The sequence below is a fragment of the Zootermopsis nevadensis genome, unplaced genomic scaffold (assembly GCF_977971745.1).
Source record: "Zootermopsis nevadensis isolate Lab colony 2312 unplaced genomic scaffold, Znev_1.0 Znev_ptg000010l, whole genome shotgun sequence".
Classification (NCBI taxonomy): Eukaryota; Metazoa; Arthropoda; class Insecta; order Blattodea; family Termopsidae; genus Zootermopsis; species Zootermopsis nevadensis.
In genome coordinates, this window is record NW_028259142.1 from 21,511,937 (window position 1) to 21,533,694 (window position 21,758).

General features: G+C 37.2%; 1 protein-coding gene across 8 annotated transcripts in view; it reads left to right on the plus strand.

Moving 5' to 3' along the window:
• The window catches only part of msn (serine/threonine-protein kinase msn), a 50,558-nt gene extending 30,567 nt beyond the window's left edge, over positions 1-19,991 (plus strand). For 6 of the 8 annotated variants that reach the window (XM_087346831.1, XM_087346827.1, XM_087346828.1 and 3 more), the window contains 7 exons: positions 5,035-5,257; positions 5,348-5,568; positions 6,474-6,641; positions 7,546-7,695; positions 7,981-8,091; positions 9,711-9,899; positions 10,881-19,991. In XM_087346831.1, coding sequence (XP_087202957.1) covers positions 5,035-5,257; positions 5,348-5,568; positions 6,474-6,641; positions 7,546-7,695; positions 7,981-8,091; positions 9,711-9,899; positions 10,881-10,964 — 1,146 coding nt within the window. In that variant the 3' untranslated portion in view covers positions 10,965-19,991. The remainder of the gene's footprint in view (positions 1-5,034; positions 5,258-5,347; positions 5,569-6,473; positions 6,642-7,545; positions 7,696-7,980; positions 8,092-9,710; positions 9,900-10,880) is intronic. The other 2 variants (XM_087346829.1, XM_087346834.1) reach the window with 2 other exon arrangements.
• Positions 19,992-21,758: the final 1,767 nt, after the last annotated feature.

A 21,758-nucleotide genomic window follows, 5' to 3' on the forward strand; every position in this document is an offset into this window, starting at 1 on the left:
TTTCCATTTTCTGAAATATGTAATATCACATTCAAATTTCTCTTATCTTTTACCACATACCAAACACTTGCAGAATATCTTAAATGTTAGTCATGTAACAGTGCCAGAACTAAACACCATACCAGCAGCAACACACGAGAGACGTGGGCCTCATAGTACCAGGGTGCCAAGACCCAAGTCTCTACACTTTGAGAATGTGATTGTTTCGTTCTGTATATAGTAGACTGACTTCGGCGAGGGTAGACTCATGCGAGTGATAATGACACAGTAGACGGTATCAAGTTTACCTGTGAGACTTCCAGATCAACAAGTTAAAACATTTTGACTTCTGAATAAAATGGAAATGCTGTAAATCTTGAAAAATGGTCCTAATAGGTTCCACATTAAAAGTCTGAAATTTATTCTATGTTAAGAGAGTAAACTCTGTACTTGCATTTGTTCTTAAAACTGAACAAACTTTAGTCTCTGCAACATTTGTCAATTATTTTCATTGATGGTAGATTCGGTTTGGCTTTTTATTTCTGTGCTCATTGGCAAAATTAAATTTGTTCCAGTCGTATTAGTATTTTTATACCTCTGAAGTTTTATGATTGGTATATTAATCATAAATATAATGTATTACCTCCATCTTCAGGATAGATAACATAGATAGATAACCCCATGCAAGGCTACGCAGCATCAAAGTTCAATCATGACGGGATTCTTATTAGTAGATTTATGAACAAATAAAATTCATGCAAGGGAAATATGTTAAGAAGAATTAATGAGTGTGTTCCCCATTAATACATTTACAGGCAATTTCTTAAATTAGTTTTTTTTTTTGTAATTTATTTAATTAAATTATTTGTTTATTTCAGTAAAGGAAATGTGAAATGATTTTGTGTGTGATTTGAGTGATGGCTTTAGTGTAGTTTGGCATGTTTTTTGGTAGGCCATGTAAGATGGTATATTAATTTGAGGCTGATTTATTTTAATCATTACTTCACATGAAACCAGTATTATAGAGATTATGATCCGTCTTGTTGGTTACGGAAGCTTTGCAGAATTGCTCATGACACGACAAACACATTAACAAAATAGATATCAGTATTTTTCAGAATGTATTAATTCACCAGTGAGCAGATATTTTATAGATATGGTCAGATTTGTTTTCTTGTAAATGTCTGTAACAACTTTGTCAAAACGAAGTGTAAATTCAAGATTGCTGTACGGTTGAAATTATTGGCAGTTCTATACATTTAAAAGAAACGTTCTAATTTCCTCTCATTTGCTGCCGTTGTACCGTTGTTTGTTGGTATGCTGCCTTCTTGCCAAATTTGGTTACAATTAGCTAAAGAATGGTGGTATCATCTGGAGTTGACTACATGTGCCTTTCAATATTATAATAATAATTTTATTGTCTGGATATTTAGTGTATTGAAGTATGTGAATATGTGCTGGCTGGTAACATTACAGTGTAATTTGTTGAATTATACCATTTAATACCCTGTTAGAGAGAAATTTTGTTATTATTTCACTGACAATTCAGTTAAAATCACGTAAAATGAAAATGATTGATGATTTCGCAAAATGTGTGCATCTAGCCAGACGTTTTCCACAAAGATTGATCATTACGGTACATTTTTTGCCCTCTGCTCTCCGATTCAGAAGTTGTACAGTGTGTCCAGTAATTATACGTTACTTTTAACTGCACTTTTTTTGTTTGCAAGCACTAATACTTTTTTAATTGTCTCTTCTTTGGTGCAAAAACCCACTAACGGGCGGGGGGCAAAATGGAATCAAGAATATACTAATTACTATGTAAGTATGCACATATTATATCTTATCTAATTAGTAATCATAAGGATATTAACAGTTATTTTTATCTTTTCTTGAATTTCTTAACAAAATGTGTGCTTTTATCTTGTATCTCTAATCAGTATGCTTGAAGAGCTTTTGATATTCCATATTCATTTGGCTTCACTAACTCTCTTACCACAGTTACATGTGTCTTTTCAAGCTACCGTGCTGAAGCTCAGACAAGTACGTTTGGTTGGTTGTAACCGAGAGTCGCTCGACTGGTCATTAGGCATTTAGCACATTTAATAGCAGGAAAGCAGTGCTGTATGACGAAAATTTCGTCCTGTTGTGGTACTGCAATTTTCAGAGCCTGTTGTAAATTACGCTAGTATTTGCATAATTGTAGCAGGGTAGGCACTGTAAATTATATTTAAACTATTCTTGTGTTTTATGTTGTAAAATCACATTCCTCAATGAACTGTGTAGCCTGTGAGTAATGGTGTTGATTATGCTTAACAGTTGTGTGATGCAAACTTGTCTGTTCAATTTATCAATTAACTGTTATATCCTATCACTTCGCCAGTGATGGTTGGCTCATCCGAGAAACTGTCTGAAACTTAAAGTAAAGCCGTCCCGCTACACGCCATGTAGGTCGTTCGGGGGGAGTGGAGGTATAGCTCCTACTCTTTCTTGACCGCGGCACTAGATGGGGGTGAGTGGTCAGCATAACGCCCCAGCCGCGCTTTACCCCCAGGAAAGGACCCCGATACCCATTGGATAGGAGGCTGGGTGGGCCCCAGACCCTGTCTGGACAAGAGGCTAGAGGAAAAATCCTCTGCCCCCATCGGGGATCGAACCCCGGTCGTCCAGCCCATAGCTATTCACTATATTAACTGATCTATTTTTATTCAAATTGAATTTAAGAATACAGAGTTAGTATTTTAAAACACAAGATGTAGGTGTATTTTATGTGACATCAGTACTTGAAGGTCTTGATTTTGCACTTGACACTGTATCTGCTTTCTGCCACTGAAGCTCTTGGTTTTCCTCAGTGTGATGTTTGTTAAACATGTCACCGTAGGCAAACTATTGTACAGGTGTATTCACATTTTGTTGGCTATCATGGATCTGTGAGTTTCCTTAGTCCCTCCTAACAGGAGCTATGAAAGCTCAGTTTTCAACCTGGATTCCTTATTTTGTAAGGAAATACAGGCTTTGGTACCATCACATTTGTTTGTCTGTTGGTCCATGCACTTACATGTCTGATTTTTATGAACGGGTCAGCAGTGCTACATTTTAAACTTTCTATTTGGAAACTGAATGTAATTAGTCTATACTTATGAAAATTAGGCCTCTTATTCCTATGTCTGTCCATTTTGTGTTGCATACAGAGGCCATTTCTCGTTACCCTGCTGGTAAGAGCTGGGATAATATCTGTGTTATCATGGAAAAGAGATTGGTATAAACAGACATTACTGTTCAGGAGATAATCTACCTTCGGATGTCAGTGGACTTCAGTGTTTCGTTTTGTCATTGAATGGAAAGTATTGTGCTTTAGTTACAATTCAGTTTTTGCTTGATACTTTAGGTGATAATTTTTATACATCTCAGAAATTTACACAGAACATTGTGTTTCCTAGCCACACGCAAAAATATTACTGGTACTTTGAATTTTCAAAGCTCATTATACTCTGCTTTGTATTTCCTGAAGGGTAGTGTATGTTTTCTATAAGACATTTCAGGAAAAGTGCTGTTTTATTTCATTTAATTTACAAGATGGCGTGGGAAAGACTTAGGATCCAGAAGAGGATTTGTTGTGCCTGCTGGTGAGGTCAGCAACATCTGTACTTTAATAACAACACAGTTAGTGATCCATTTCTATTGCATAGTTTTCACCAGGACAGATTCTGACTACATGAGATTTCTCATTTATAACCTTGAAGTTCTGAATCTTTTCTTGTTTGTGATTAAGAGGAAAAAGCAGTTTTGTTCCTACGTTTGATGTGTCTCCATAAAAAGGTTATTAATTACAGTGACATTGAAATATTTTCCTTAAGAAAAGAAAGTGAGCTTGTGAGATTATTATGCTGTGTAATCTCCCTATTCAAATTTTGAAGCAGTTGATTTATTTTCATGTAATTTGATATGATGTCGGGAGCCATCCAAACGTAACACTGTCAGTAATAACAACATGGCAGATGCTTGAACTTTTGAGGTGGTATGGCATCAGTACCATTTAGTAGATAGTCCTGATAGACTTGTAACAGATTTTTGAAGAATATACGAGGGGCAGTCAAAAAGTTCCCGGAATTGTGGTATAGCACGGTAATGGTAGGACATTGGCAACGCTTACCTAATCACCTTCAAAGTAGGACCCTTGCGCGCGCACACACTTGCTCCATCGATCCTGCCATTGTTGGAAGTGTCCCGGCGGAAGGCTTCGTTTGGAATCTTCCGGAGTTACGTCACTCGTTTGAAATGTTTGCTGCTTTCACTTCCTTCTGTTAAATAATTACAGAGATTTATATTAATTCTTTATAAATGTTGGGTGTCAGAGACAAGTGAGGAGCCGGCCGTTAAGATATTGTAATTAAACTGTATTAGGCCAAAAGTAGTGTTCTTGCGTTTCCAATTCATAACTGAGAAGACATTTGTGATGTCACCCATACTAAATTAACTTACCACACAGAATAAATTAGGATTTCCACCAAACAATCCTTCTGTCCTTTCAAATTAATTTGACATGACATTTAATTATTAATGTTTATCATTCAGGAATAGGGGATGTATACCCCTGTACTATGGGGCTGCCTCCAAGACTTAACTCCTGTGTTAATAGTTCAGCAGTATGCTGTTGAGATGCATGGCCGGCTGGACCGTACGTGAGCCATGATTCACAGCTCATGTTGTTAAGCCTATCATAGTGAACCTCTGTCTTATTTAAAGCAACCACTTGATTTATGTTGCTGTCGTAAGGGCATATTCCTTTGTAATGTGGTAGGTAAGATGATTGCATGGGAAGTTGGAGACTAGGGTTCCTTTCCTCACTAAAGTAGCAAAATTGTTCACTTGAACCTAGAGTTTGATTTAATTTCCAGTATTTGCCTTACATGAAAGGAAAGTCTGCTAAAGTACGGCCTACTTTGTTTCAGATTTGTAAGGTGTATCTTAGCTGAAACAAATGACTGCAGATGGGAATGCTTGCTGGGTGCGTTTTTCTTTTCCTTGTTTTTATGCGAATTGTTTGGATTGCAGTATCGCCAGGCTGTATCTAAGTCACCTCCTCATCCCCTTCAACAGAAACAGCGTTCATTTCTCACATTTGGATTTGGTGCCGGCGGTTCTGGCCCTACACGCCGGGAGTCGCACGTTAACGTAAATGTGACGCCCACGTCACATGATGTGGGCTCCGACACGCCTGAAATTCGCAAGTACAAGAAGAGGTTCAATTCTGAGATACTCTGCGCTGCTCTCTGGGGTAAGTAATGTTGAAGTCTCGGAACTACAATTTTTGGCGATGTATCTTTGAGGGACAAAGGAATGGAACTTCTGAAATTGTATGGCACAGGAGTGAACCTGCTGATTGGGACAGAGAATGGTCTGATGCTGCTAGATCGGAGTGGTCAGGGCAAGGTGTATCAGCTCATTTCAAGGCGCCGTTTCCAGCAGATGGAAGTTCTGGAGGGTCAGAACATTTTGGTGACCATCTCGGGAAAGAAGAATCGTGTTCGCGTCTACTACCTTTCGTGGCTGAAATCAAAAATCCTGCGCACGGATGGGGTGAGTGATGTAGGTGACCACAATGCTTTTATTATGTTTGTTCTTCAGTATTGCATGAACTTCAGTTACAAAGATCATACTTTGTGCTTGGAAAAATGGATTGTGCAAGAAACTGTTAGCTCTGTAACATCAAAAATAATTTATACAAATTATTTATTCATATTTGTTCTTAGAAATCAGTTGATTTGTAGCTTATTGATAACTTTATCAACAAATGAGGTTATACAGTGTTGGATGGGGCGTTAGATTAGTCATAAAGTGTTCTGAATATTGGTCTGTTGTGGTGTTTGTCTGGAGGTAAAATATACAAATTGGTAGGCACTGCAGGTCTATTATGTGCGCATGTGTGTGTGTGTGTAAAGACAGGAGAAATCTCTGGCTGCATGTGATCCATGTGTAGTAAATGGTATTTTTAATTCTGTAATATTTATTTTTTTGAAAGTAGTACACGTTACCATGCTGAGATATTGTCATTATCTACCAGCCAAGTGCTAGGTCAGAGATGGAGCCGCTGATGGTGTGATGATTTATATTTAATATTGCTTTTCCCAGAAATGAAATGTTCTCTTGCTGGTCAGTCCATCGCAACTTACTGGTGGTATTAAACTGGTACACATTCTTGTAGTTTTCTTTCATCTTAGTTTAAAAACCACACGACATTTCAGAAGCTGGCTCGGTTGCCGTTTTCGATGTTGTTGATAGAAATTGAAAAGTAAGTCATGGTGAGCCCTGCTACAATGTGGTCTTCATGCTAAAGTGGGAGAGGAATCGTATGGCATTCTCCTCTCCATGTATAATAAAAAAAGTAAGCTGTAAGCAGCGTAACAAACAATGCACTGGTAAGTACAACAACTGTGCTGCTTCTGTTGTACACTGTACGTCTGATTGGTCTGTTGGTGTTTTGTCATTTCCAGCAAGTTGAGCGTCGAAATGGATGGATTAATGTAGGAGATCTCCAGGGTGCTGTTCACTTCAAGATTGTCAAGTATGAGCGCATCAAATTTCTTGTTATTGCTCTCAAAGACAGCATTGAGATATATGCCTGGGCACCAAAGCCTTATCACAAGTTCATGGCTTTCAAGGTAAGAAAATGTTTATTGGAAAATCAAATGTTCAGATCATTTGTGTAGACCACTTACTTAATTCATCAGCATCGTGAAACATTTTAACTTGACCCTTTTTGCTCCAGCATTTTTCTGCGGTTTAATGCACGTGCACTTCAGAATTTATATTTAGTTCACATAAAAGAATAAAAAAAAATTCCATGCACTGCATCATTTGACTTTGTTCCCTGAGCTTTGAAAATTCATTTTTGGGCTGCAAAATACTGCCAGGTTGTTTGAAGCATATAAAGTTTACAAAAAATGTCACGTGACTGTCGTGAATTTGAAAGTTCTGTGTTTTGAGCCTGATTTTTGTAATTGTGTCAATATTTCTGGATTTAACTGATATTTTGCTGCGCCATGGAGTTGAGTGGGGAGTTAGGGCAATAATACGTGGGTTCCTGCACAGTTGTTTTGCCAGTGGCTGCTGCACTTGGCAAGAAGAATGACAGGAGCGTTCTGTTTCTGCTTGAACAATGTGAAGCAAGTTCGGTTTCTTTATTTTCCCACATATACATGTTACATGCAGTGTGTGGATGCATTGCATACTGGAAGTGTTTGATCCATTATTATACATTACAAGGACACTTAAGCTGAGAGAAATTAACTTGTATATTCATGAACAGTCATTTAATATGTGAGAGTTGGCATTTTTGCGGGGGGGATTGATGTTTTTGGGTCCTGGCACCATGTGGACTGGTTCGTAGATGCCAACATTTTAGGAGAAGTAGCAGTCGGAGGGGGGTCAGAGAGAAGAACTCGGCTCCTGTGAGGTGCAGCAAATCCTTTTTTGCTGTGTGATGTTGGCTTATGCACGATACATTGGGATTTGTGCTGTCTGTTTCAAAAGAATGTGTATATAATGTTTGGAAAATTGTTCCAGTCATTTGGTGACCTGATGCATAGGCCCCTCTTGGTAGACCTCACAGTAGAGGAGGGTACGAGACTCAAGGTGATCTATGGCTCTGCAGATGGTTTTCATGCTGTGGATCTCGACTCTGCGTCTGTTTACGACATTTACATACCAAAACATGTAAGTGTTCTTATATGTTTGCTGTAAACTGCAGCATATTTTAAGCCTACTTCCATTTCTTGAGGAATGTACATAGTAAGGGAGGCTATTTTACACATTAAGTAAATTAAATATTGTGTTAAAAACTGTAAAATTTCGTGCGGGTTTGATAAAAGCATCAGTATGCTGGCGGTTGCAAATGACAGATTTTCCACTGGTATCGTTTTCCGACACAAATGGTACAAATGGGAATATCGTAACAGTGTTTCATTGTATATTTTTTTATTTCTCCGCGTTTTGTTACAGATACAAGGGCCGATCTCACCCCATTGCATTGTACCACTGCCTAACTCAAACGGGATGCAACTTCTGCTTTGTTATGATAATGAAGGCGTCTATGTCAATACGTATGGCAAGGTTAGTATTTCCAACAGCTTTTATGCACTGTTCACACTGTTGTTACACGTGAGTTTTGATTATAATAGATCAGCTTTAGTGTATCACTGATATCTCACATTTGTCCCTCTTATGCTTGGGAACAATTCTTAGCCTGTCTGTACCTACTATATATATATATATATAGTTATATAACTCATGTAGATGTAATTGTATATAAAACTACTAGAAATGTTATATATGTAGTATTTACAAGCTGTGTTATATAAGGGAACACAAGAATGCCACTAGATGATGGCTGTCTTCTGGATTGTAGAGCCGCGTAGTCTGGTAGAAGTTTACCAATGTTTCCTGATGTTGGAGACAGCAAAGGCCTCTGAAACGTTGGTAAATTCCTATCAGACTACACAGCGCTACAACCCAGAAGACAGCGTGTCTTCGGACTCACTGCCATGAAAACCTGAAATTCTTGAAAGAATGCCATTATTTAATGTGGACACTTGAGAAAAGCATCACTAACTATAGAAAGACTCATAGATTACTTACTTTATAAAATATTTCACTTTCTACAAAAAAATTGCGCAGTAATTGCTTTCGGGGGCCATATCCCAGAGAGATGCAGACAGTGCCAATTGAGTGACTGTCTTTTGTGCTAGCTGATCATGAAAATTCTGATCACATGCAATTCAAGGTTTTGAAGTATAATTTTCACTTTATACCTTGAAGAAGGAGGCAGTGTGTTGTTCTGAAACATTGGCAACCACTTACAAGACTACATGACATCACAACTTCAATATTTACCACCATAAAAGCTTTAAATGTTAATAGTACGTAATTTCCTTGTCACCCTCGGTGGACTAGTGGTTGACATGCTTGCCACTGAACCCATGGTTTGCGGGTTCAAACCCGACTGAGGTCATTGGATTTTTAAGGGTGATAAAAATCTGTAGCACAACTTCCTTTAGAGAGGAAGTAAAGCAGGCGGTCCCATGTTGATTTGCGGCTTGTAAAAGAACCTTGTGAGCATGAAAAGAGATGTATTGCGAGCAAAATTCAGCGGCCATTTCTCACCCAAGTCTCTCCTGATTCACTACTAGATGGCTGTAGCAGACAAATCAGGATTCAGTAGAAATTGTGCAGAGGCAGTGGGCTGGTCACTCACTACTCATAAATGCACATTTTAAAGTCAAAGAAACCTCCCACGTGGGAGGAGGCCAAGGCTCGACTTCGGGCTGTTGTGCCATAGAAAAAGAAGAAGGCAATTTCCTTGGAATATAGGCTGCTCACAGTTTCTCATCTTTTACCTCTTTCTCTCCTCTCTATATAATTACTTCAGCATTATATTTTGAAAATTCAACTCCAATAAGTCTGGTTCTCAGATTGACAGCTGAACGTTCACGTCACTTTCTTCTGTTCCTTGGCATTTTCATTTCTCTGTGTGGTGGAAATAACACAGTAACATGAGAAATTAAAACTTTTGAGTTGTTTCATACACGAAATGGAAGTAGAACGGTAGTGCCACGTGCCACAAGGCAAGTTACGTTCATTATGGTAAGTTGAGATGCGTGGTGATTGCATGCAGAATACTGTTTGGAGAAATCAGTGCTTTTGTTGTTAAAGTGTTTCTGCCCTAATTACAGGTATCAAAGAACATTGTTCTGCAGTGGGGAGAGATGCCAACATCAGTTGCATATATTGGAACAGGTCAAATCATGGGTTGGGGTAACAAGGCCATTGAAATCCGCAGCGTCGAGACGGGTCACCTCGACGGAGTATTCATGCACAAGAAAGCCCAGAGGCTAAAGTTCCTCTGTGAAAGAAATGATAAGGTAGTTTCAGTGCATTTGTGTACTTTCCATACAAAATACACATTTAACATGAATCTAGTGCTGAGATGAAGCGTGTGTGAAACTGTGTCTCCTCCTCCTCATAAGTCTCATTTGAGCACAGGGACAACGTAATCATTAGTGTAATATATTTTTGTTCTTTATGAGCATGAGAGATACGGTTTCATATGTGCAGGTCAAACTAAGTTACATTATTCTTGTCCTATTTCAGTGGGGACATTAATTTTAATTCAGTGACTGCCCCACTGTTTTGTTCAGAATTGCTAGTTTTATATGTTTACCAGCAGTTGAGAGATTGAATATGTGCTGTTTTTACCTGACTAACACTTTTATACTTTTTGTACAAAAAAAAGTGGGTGAGGACAAACAGTGAACAATGTGTGCAAGTTTTACGAGGAAAGCAACTGTAGACCTAAAATTGTCTGTTATGAAGATATGAGTAACGATCAGCCGCGTCAAATGGTTGACCGTTTGACGCCACTGATCGCTCGAGAAGATTTTATTGAGTTAACGTCGCCATGAAAGCTTCAAATCATATAACGAAAGTTACGTTTGCGTCAGAAATGTTCCTAAAGTTCTGTCTAAGTAACATAATTTTATTTTTCCTGAAAATTTTGCTGTGTGAAGGGGAGGCATTTTATTATGATGGGCTGAGATTGTGTCTCCATGAACTGTGGCCTCTGACAGGCCCATTTTCCATCCTACAGATGATACACGAGTGAATATGGAGCAGTGGTAGAATTATATTAGAGAAATATCTGTCTCGGTGCCTCTTTGCCTATGACAAATTACCTGTGGACTGCCCTGGGAACAAACCAGAAGCCAGTGGCTAATCAACTGTGCTCTGGCATGGCTAAGAGTCGTACGTCTATCCCTTCAGTCGCCTAGTTGCGTCATCCCTCTTAGGCCCCTGGGCACCAGTTTATGTTCTTCTAATGTGATGATGTTTCCTGTTGCTTGCAGGTGTTTTTCTCCTCTGCAAAGGGGGGTTCGTCTTGTCAGATCTACTTCATGACATTAAACAAGCCAGGAATGGCCAACTGGTGATAGCCACAGCTCAAATAATACATCACCACAGGAACTTATATAAACAGAACTGAGCCAGGAAATACTCTAGAATTAGCGAGCCAGTTCAGTTAAGTCACAGAATGAGAGCTCTGGTGTTGGTGCCATCAAATATGAAACGCTGTTGAGTACTGGAAGCAAAGCTATGGTGATTGGTAACTGTTGAATTCCCTGTTTAACATTTCATATCGTAATTTAATACAGTATTCATGCATTGCTTCAGGAGAGCTAATTTATATGACAGAACGTGTCAGAATAGCTTTCTTTATATAATAGTGACATAATCAGATCGAGCATGAGGTACCCTACATATTTAAAACTTTCTAGCCAGATACAGCATTTAAGATGTAGTTTAGAAGAATTTGTTTCTGTATTGCCTTATTTTATATACACTGCAACCTCAGTATAATGAGAATTATTGAATTTGTTTTTATATTTTTATATCATCTGAGAATTATTGAAGTTCAGGAAAGTTCTTATTAACTGTATCTGAGAATTGTTGAAATACACAGTCTTCAAGTTTGTCACCAAACTTCTAATTACTGTGCAAGAAAATGTTACTCAAGAGGAAAATGTTATATTGGTTGGTAGTACTGGGAAGAGCTTGTCATATTAACTTCCCTCCCAGGCCCACTTCTTTCAAACTACAAGATAAATGACACATTCAACACTTTCTGGAATGCAGACTTTCTTTCCTGAACTGAAGAGGCACAGAGTATGCGTTGCTGGTATGTTTACTGATTGCCAGCTATAAATAGCTTCATAATCAAAGTTACGGAACTACAAGTAGATGGGATTTGAGGTTCTCGGTGGAAGGTATGAAGATGGCTGTCTTCTGGTTTGTTGTGTCATGTAGTCTGGCAGAAGTTTACTAGTGTTTCAGAGGTGCTTTCTTTCTCCTGTTGATGGGGGCAGCAGCAAATACCCCTGAAATGTCAGGAAACTTCTACCAGATTACATGGCACAACAACTCAGCAGACAGCCATATTTGAAGCTAAAAGTATGTCTGGTGCAACAAGTTTTTGGGATGGAAGTGGCAGCTAATTTTGAAAATGTTCACTATGTTGTTCCGAGAGAAAGCAACGTGTTCCACTAAGAAATTGATGGTGATGATTATTTTTCTTGCTGTAACGAAGTTCTTGTTATAGGCCATATTCATTCTGTTGCAGTTACACTGTATTTATGTTGTATTTTGGTTAAAAGACATTGGCCTGAAAGAATTCTTCCAGTAAAATGAATCTCTGAAAAAAGTTTTATTTGTAGAAATGAAATGTCTGCTTTAGGTTTGACGCCTTTGTACGGAGCACACTTGCATGTTTTCTTGAGGTATATACTTAATAATATCAGATACAGATGTGAGAACTGGAAATTCTGGAGACTGAAAACCACAGACTGTACTATCACCTCGTAAATGCGCCTTTACTCGGAAAATTTGGCAGACTACACACGTCTGAATCTGAACGTATGGGTACAATGATATGAAAATCACCATACTTCTTGCTTCCAGTAATTATGATACAGTGGGAATTCATAGTAACAGGTAATTGTGCATTATGAACGTCATTATATCAAAGGTTTAATGAATGTATTTGTATATTATTTAAGATAAAAGCATGTGATAGGGTTTCATACTGACATTAATGTGTTAGAAACATTAATCTGACTTAGCACGAGGAAAAGCAGTGTTTGGTGAAGAACTTCCAGAGACTTATGAAGTAGCCTCTCTCTGAGTATTACATCAAAACAAACTGTTGACCTGATGAAGAATGGTTCATTTTTTATACACCCCATGTTGTTACCTCTTGAACTGGTAACAGAGATCTGCAGTCCCCTCCCCTAATCTTCAGTGACTGAGAAATGCAAATATGGTGTCCTTAAATACTTGACTTTATATTTTATAATATGTGATTGGCATAGGCCAGTTAGCATCATAAAAGAAGTGAAAACAAAACTGTTTCATAGAGAAAGTGGTAGTTTCAAAATTCTTTTAGCTTTCTTTTGTTTTTATCGACAAAGAACATTAAATTTTCCATCTCTTGCTTCTGGCCATGTTGCAGTCACTTATGAAACTGATAGATCATAGGCCCATTCAGAATTTTCAAATCCTTATGAGATTTCTGATTCTGGGGTCATTTCATGTCTTTCAATTTCATATGTAATACTATGTTATAATGCAATTTACATCTGTGATTCTGTTGTCAACCTCTAGGCTTCCAACTCTGCCAAGTATAGTTTTGTGCATATATGAAAAAGGAACTGTCGAGAGCAGATGCCGTCTACGCCTTTCCGTGAAATGAGCATGGCTTTATGTGCGTTAAACCTGAGTTACTCTGAAACTATTTCAGAAAAAATTGGTCAACCCTTTATTTTAAATTCTGGGAAGTAGCTTAGTTACTATTAAAATTAATCAGCATTAAATTTTTTTTTAATCTGCAGAACCTTCCATTTCGGTCTATGTTACGTGGTTACATATTTTGATCCGTGCATTGTCTTCAGGCCGTCATGTGTTGCTATTTGTGCCAGTCATCTTTTTTTTATAATCCTTTAATTTCTACAAATGGATGCATTTGTAACATGAGTCAGTCATGTTTTCTTATTGACCAGTTTATTTTACATATGATATATTTATATTAACTTACTGTTATACCTGCATTCCAGCTCTTCTGTAACTACATCTTAATTTTTGTTGTTCTGTGTTAGATTAATTGTCATGTTTGTTATTGTGTCGTCAGTGTTCCTTGCACTGCACGTGTGCATAAAGCAACTAATGTTTGTGGCAAGGGATTGGAATTGGACAATAAGACCATCAACATAGGTGTTAACAGACAACATAAGTTGCTCAGCCCAAAGAACTATTTCAGCATGTTTAAGCAGCAAGAACCTTGAAGTCTCATCAGTGGGTAGAAAGATCTTAGGCACAGCAGTCTTTTTATTGCCAGTGGGGGTGCACACAGCTTCTGGTATCATGTGGGATATCGTATGTATTTATGATTACATGATACATTATGTTCTTGATGTAGTTATTCTGCGCTTTTGTGTCTTATTGTGCATCTGTACATGTGAAATGTGAAGACCACAGTTAACACTTGAGTTGTTATCATTCCCTATATACAGTTACTTATCAGTTCTGTTTTCTTAATGCAAGGCACTGGACTTTCTGAAGATGTACTTGAGCGTTATGGCAGTGACAGTTAACATTGAGGGTTAACCCTCTGAAACTGAAATTTATCTAAATTCAGTTCGTACCTCAGAGAAAAAACACCACTTCCCATTACAAGGATCTAGTTAATGCTGTTAGGGAAATAAACCCTGTTTGTAGCGAGAATTATATGAAACGAGTAAGGTTGTTACTTGAGGTCTGGTATAAACGGTGACATTCCAAATCCAAACAGTTAATATAATATGAATGTCTTACTAGAATGGCTTTTGGTTTGAAAATACAAACATTACTCACGGCGAGTTGCGTATAGTATTCCAAGAATTCTGGTAGAGCGTTTCGTAGTTGGTTGCCTCCATTAATATTACCCTGATGATGGACGAGGCAGACACCTCTAAAATGTCTGTCAACTTCTACCAGATTACAGGGCACAACAACCCAGAAGACAACCATTTTTTTACTCCCTGCCATTGCCTACCACCACTCAATTGAAACTTTTTTTTTTTGATTGATTGATTGATTAAAAAATTCTGGCTTCTGCAACTTTGTATCAGAGCCCAGACTTGCTGGACAGGAATTCAAAACTTTGGGGTCTTCCACCTCAGTGATGTTTAGTTTTGTTTGCTGCCTGGCTTGGGCAGACTGGCTCCAGCAATGTCAGTCACCTCTGTTTGAGTGAAGAGCAGGTGTATTTTTCATTTTCACAGTGCACCCTTTTGCTGTGTACATAGTTTCAGCATTACTTTGAGACCGCAAATGACAAGCACAAATTAAATTGAAGCTGAATAAGGCACTCTGAAATGCCTGCTGTCATAGCCACCCCCGAAAACAATGCTTCCGCTGTGTAAAATGGGGAATTTTTGTCACTGCACACCAAGTGGGAGGAAAAAGAACTGAGAAGGGAGCCTGTCAGAAATAGGACATTCCACGTAATCTGTCAGTAGAATCTTGGACCCTTCAGGCTACAGGGAAGTCGAAGTCACAAACAGTTTAGTGTTGTACAAATGTACGTAAGTGGTCTTCATCGTGACAGTCTGCATTTTTATCTGACTTTTTTTGTGCTTCTGCGATGTCTTTTTATAGCTGAAGATCATGACATGTCCTAGCTTGTGGTGCGCAGTGAGCTCTGTAATTGTTTATGTTGGTGGAATTCTTTTCTCCCCATCAGCATTGCCATTTGCTAGTTTGTAGCTGAGGGGACACATGGCTGAACTAATGAAACAAGAATGATGGCATGAAGGTGACAGGTTGAAATGTGTAGCCACGTAATGTATCTCAGTAGAAAGTGATCAAAGTCTTAGGTATATTATTATTATTATAATAATACACTTCAGGAATGCTCCAGTACAAGTATTAAAGTGTTAAGTGTCTGGTTCCAGAACTGCATCTTGTAATAGCATGTGTAATTTCATTTCATTTGAAAATAGATTTTTACAGATACATTTGGAGGAGTTGGCAGCCATGGTCACTTCCAAAGTGAATACTTTCACAACTTTTAATAATTCAGCTCAAATGTGCAGTAATTTAAATATAACTATATATGATATATATATATATATTTCTTTTTGTTGTAACTTGTATAAAAATAACTATACTGTTAACATCATCAATAACTAATTTATAAGTAACCCAGTAATTGAAGAGGTGCACTCATCATGTTCATATCTGCACAAACTACCCAGTTAACCAACTGGAACATTGTTTTGTCTGAGCTGAGAATCCAACTTGATTTTTATGGTTATATGTGGGCAAATTCCACTCATTTGCTTAATCCTTTGGCCCTCAGAATGACTCGTAATAAAATGTATGCAGAATCTTAAAACACAAAATGTATAAGTAAGCATTTTGTGCGTTGTGTAGCTGTGGGTTTTACCAGTGTCCTTTGTAAGATGGCAGTGTTACAACCTTGAGTGTAGCGTGTTGATTGTTTTAAAACTGGAAGGTAATTCCACCTTTTTTAAATATCAACAGGAAAGTTCGTTCATATAAAGAGGGTTTGTTACAAGGGTGAAACTGTTTAAAATAATCTCAGAGTACACTAAAGGTGGGCAGACATGTTTATGAAGAGAAATATATGCAGAAAATGAAGCAAGGCAGTTGAAATCAGGATTAACTAAAATAGGAGTTTGTGTAAATCTGTACATGTGTGAATGTGTGACTTTTTTAATATTGGTGCAATTCAGAAAGACTGTATTCAAACTTGTGAAAAATTAATTCTGGGAAAAATGGAACAGACATACTTTTTATTATTATTCTATTTTGTATATTTGAGATGTTGTTGGATTTCAAAGGAGACTGCTCGCAGTTTGGTAAACAGACATGATTAGAAAACAAAAATTTGAAATCCTACAATACCAGTTCATACAATGAAATGTTGTTAGAACATTTATACTCTGTGACCATTAACCTGAGGATTTTGCTTTTAACAAATGCTGTGTGGAGTATACACTAAATGTTCTTTAATGTGAAGTTTAGTAATAATTTATTTTACTGAAAATAATTTAAAACATTTGGTCTTTAAGAGTGTAACTTCTTGGCTTCAGTCAAAACTATTTTCAACTTTTAAAATTATTAACACATTTTCACAGTTTTTTTTTGCTTCAGTGCAATTTCTGCAGTGACTGGAGCCCTCATTCCAGTAAAAATAACATACAAATATATTTATTGTATTATTTGGACATCAGATCAAATTAAGTGTTTAGTGTATCATAATTGAGTACATGACTTCATAAGTTTATTGTGATGAATGGAAAATGATTACTCAATGTGGTTTCTTTCATAACAGTGAGTTGTAACATTTATTTTTTCTGGTTTGTAAGTTTTCAGTGTGGCTTCCCACAGTAATGTGACACATCCCAATGAAATTCTACCTCTTTGCTACACTCTGCTTAAAATGTAATTTTTCACCAAAACAATGAATTACCTCTTGAGGCTCTTGCAAATTCTATGACACAGGTAGTTCATAGAGTTGGACAATACCCCTAAAGCATAGGTCAGCTGTAGTCTGAGCCAGAGACCTTGATGGCCACGGAATGAGTCCGTCATATCCAATTTGGTTATGGAAAGGTTTAATTAAAGAACTACATCAGTCCCTGCGATATTAAGATAGGGCCCCGTCTTGCTGAAAAGTTGCACTGTCCACATCCAGCTTCTGTGGGCTGTGTTGAAGCATTGCCAGAATACATTCCAGCATTTCTGTGTTAGACTGTCGTCCTTTTCCTTGGTTCTTGCACAAGCAACCAGTATTTATAAACGATTTATGCCACTGTAAATCAATTTTCTTGTCCGGGCTGCTTTATCATGTGCCATGAGGAACCATCACTGAACAGTGACTGCTGAATGAATTTCTTCAAACTTTAACACAGTTTTCTACTTTCTGAACCTACACATTTTACTATTTTATTTGACACTGCCTGCAGTGCCACAGTGACAACTTTGTATACTACATTAGTCCCCACTTGAAATGGTTTTGTGCCTAGAAGTTAAAATCATAGGGTCCCAAAAGTATCGCTATAAGTATGATGTTTAAAATGTTTCCTGCATAAAAAGCTTGTCGCAAGCACTCGGTGTGAGGTACAAGTTAGGTGGAATTGGCTGTGACTCACTGACGACTTTCATCTGTCTACCTGAAGCTGGTAGTTAACTTCCTTAGTGGCATTCTTGATGTGCCATTGTCAGTTGTCATAAATATTAGGGAACTGGAAGATTTACTTCAAATTTGTTTGAAATTCACATAAAACAAGTGACATTAGATATGTTCTTCAAGAAAGAATGACATTTCAGATCATACTATTTGATTTTAACCATGACAGTAGAAACATATAGTGTATATTTGTATTTAGTGTCTTAAGTCGTTCAGCATAAAAATCTACTGTAATGTCTATTCTATTGATTTTCTGTGAGGTATATATCCCAATTAATTTTGAAAACATTATGAAGCCTACACCTTTAAAATGTTTTCTTGCTTATGAAGTTTGTATTTCATGGTCTTTTGCGAAACTTATTAGGAGGGATCCACGGTATATTTTGGCACAAAAGTTAGATGTGTTATGATTCTTATGAAACAAACCCATTGTAATTTTACTTTCCTTGTCACAATAATGAAGCTACAGCAATCCTATCAGGACATAGATCTCAAAGCCTTGAGTGCAGGAATAAGGAATTTCATATACGTTTGACTTCACCTTATATTGCTGAAAAATATGAATGTGTGTATTATGTACGAAGATGCCCAAGATCATTCAGTATATGCCCTTAGCTGCAGCACTAACCTAACCTAACCATATTTTATTGTATGATACACCATTTCCCAGTCTGTTCTTTTAATCTTGTTATTCTTTTTAACTTCCCAGAAAATAAAAATAACTGGTGGACAGACAGTTTAGCAGAACTATGGCCCAGGGAGACATTCATAGCAGCCCAATTCCAGCTCTTTTTCCCAATTTGTGTATGTCTGCAAAAGGCCAATATTCTGATAAATGTTCTAACTTACTTCTGGTTTCTTAATGTGTCTCTTATTATTTCTGTTTTCCAAAGAGAGTAGTGATTTTTTGTATATAATTATTATAACATGTGTTTTATTGAGATTCCATTTATATCATATCTTGTAGGGCCACAATATAGACGAAGTTAAGATTATAAAACGATTGTGCTAGATTTTTTTTATAATATACAAACTTGTAATATGTGTGCATGTGCGAGAAAATGTATTTGAGAGTGTGTATGCCAAATAAAGCGAGAGAGTATTTCACACATGGGAACATACTTGTGATGTAAGTTACGGAGTAGGATTCGAAGTTCTCTCAGCAGTAATCGTGAAGATGGCTGTCTTCTGTGTTGCACTGCTGGACTAATGGAAATAAAACCCAGAAGACAGACATCTTACTAAGTTATGGAGTGTCGTGGAAGGTTTTGTGGGAATTCCAAATTTATTAGGATGGGGCTCTCAGTATTGGGTCACTCTTCAGCATAATTGTTAACTAGTGCGTGTAAGCATTAATTACTCTCATCATTCGCACCAAACAATAATTGTGACATTGGGAAAGGAACAAAGAATGATTTGTGTAGTGTTGTTCGCAGTGCATGGTCAGAATTTTTCAAAGTGACTTTATTTGTGATCATAACGTAAACTTTTTTAATGGATATTTACTGCTAGTGACTTGCAATTTGAGGTAAAATTTATATGCACTTTGAAGTTAAATTGTGATGACAGGACATTTTACATTGTGTATGCCCATGTGTAGATACTTAAGTTACTGTTTATAATGCAGTTTGGAAGAAAGGAAAAAATTATAATGAATTAAACAGAAAACTTGGTTCTTTTGGGTCTGAAACCAAGAATTTAAACAATCAGTTTTGGTGCTTTATACAAGAGAACATCTGGATTATACGATGAAAGGGAATCAAATTGTTACAAGTATTATGGCAATCTGGATAAATTTAATAAAGAAGTGATTATGCAACTCTGAAGATACATACAGAATTGGTACATCACACAATAAAAATTACCTGAAAACTTTTTATTAAATCTTTTATTACAGTGTGTCTTTCATAAAGAAACAGTAACAGTTTGTTTAACTTATTTTCTTTCTGCCCTAATTTGGAAGAAAGTTAGAAAAAGACACCTCATAATGGTTGCTTTTTTTACATATGTGCTACAACACAAATATGGGGTGGTTTTAGGAGCTGTATTACTTTTTCTGTGTTTTATGACTGAATCATCATATTTTGTTTTGTCATAAAAATATTTGAACAAATATTAAGAAAAGAAGCATATAATATTTGAGTGATAAATGTAGTCATGTTGCTTTTTATACCTCTGAGGATAAAAAATAAAGAATTTTTGCCTGTTATTACTGTTTATAATAGAGTATGTGTCACAATATGTGTTTGTTGAAATTTTGTTGTTCATTTCTTATAAATGTATTCTTGCAGACTATGTTATTTTCTGGGAAACACGAAAAGAAATTTGAAGAGAAACCGAATCAGTGGAAATTAATTCAGACTGATAATGGGTAAGCACAAGATGGTGACTGAGGATTACAAGAAAAGTAGGCATGATCATTAGAATGGTTAAGAGGTGGGCATATGTATTTGGGAAGTTATATACATTCAGAAGGCAAAATTGATGAGAGAGCAATAGAAAATTTCAGAACAGTTGTAGATCTTTCAGATTGTAAAATGTACATGGAACACAGAGATCTGAAAACAGTGCAGAAGAATAATTTATAGTTTAGTGATGCAGCATTAAGTAGTGAACCATGTATCTTTACCAATAGGAATAAATGCAAATTCTAAACAGTAGATATGAAATTTTTGAGAAATACTGAGGAGAAGACCAGATAGGATAGAAGTATAAACTGAATGACTATTTATTTGACCATACAAAAAGGATATGAAGAAAACCATTAGAATTAAATTTAAAGGAAAAAGATAGCTGTGATTAAGGCAGGTGCTAAAGGATATCAAGAGATGGACTGATATACTAAGGATTGGTCACTAACATAAAGTGGATGCTTTCCTATTTGTGCATAGGAATATGATGATAAGAAAGGCACACAGTGTGCAGAGTAATTTCATCAGTCTTCTTTGCTGTACTCTGTGACAGAACCCCTTTTTCACATGTGAGAATGTGGAATCTCTTGGTGTGCCACGTAAGTGGCAAATGCAGTTTGGTTCAGGATTGTGGTAGAGGCTGTTCTGGCAGGTCCTATGAAAACCATGGACAGTTCGGCACGTGGTTGTGTATTGCAGCTTGAAGTTAAATTTTGTTCAGTCTATTTATCACTGCGTCTGTGGCCTACAACTCACCATATATCATCCTGCTTTTGTCACCTTTTATTTAGCAGTGTCTTGGAGGCATCATTAGATGTCAGTAGCAGCTCATTCTGGGCTTCTCAATTAGAAATGGTTCCCTAGCCACGGTGTACACAAGCCGGAACACTGTGAACCTTGACAAAACAGTGCCCTTTTAAGGAATGTCACCTTCACATTTTTATGTCATGAGGTTGCTTACTGTCAGGTGATCCAGCTGTATTCAGACCATGTATCAAAATTGGAGTTATTTTCACAGCAAACAGTTTTGTGGTTATTTCTGGGGAGAGTAGGCTCAGGCTTTTGGTGTCATGCATGAGGGTAATAAATGCCTTCTCCTTCATGTGTTGCCTGAAGGTCTTGCCAGTTGTCTGTAGAGTCACACAGAGATATTGAAAGGAGTTGATGTTCTTTAACCTCTCACCCTTACAGTAAATGAAGTCAGTTTCTGCAAGTCTCCCTCTATTCCTAAAGATTTATGTTAATTGTATTCAAACCAGCCACAGAAGTCAGTGAAGGCTATTGACAGATTCTGTTTTGACTTGGATGTGAGGACTATATCTGCATACATATATAATTTTGTCTTCTAGAGGCCTTCAAGTACTGCTTATGTTGTTGTGTTAGCAGTATTGGGGGGGTTTGGAGAGTGTTGCCCTGAACTACATTGGTCTGTGTTATTTCTTAAGACGGTAACGTCAATTTGGAAGTAAGCTAGCAAGATCCTCACTGTCCTGGTTTTTGCTTGGTCCAGTCCAATGATGTGCTCAAGTTCCACCACCAGTTAGCATGTTGAAGGCCTTAAAAAT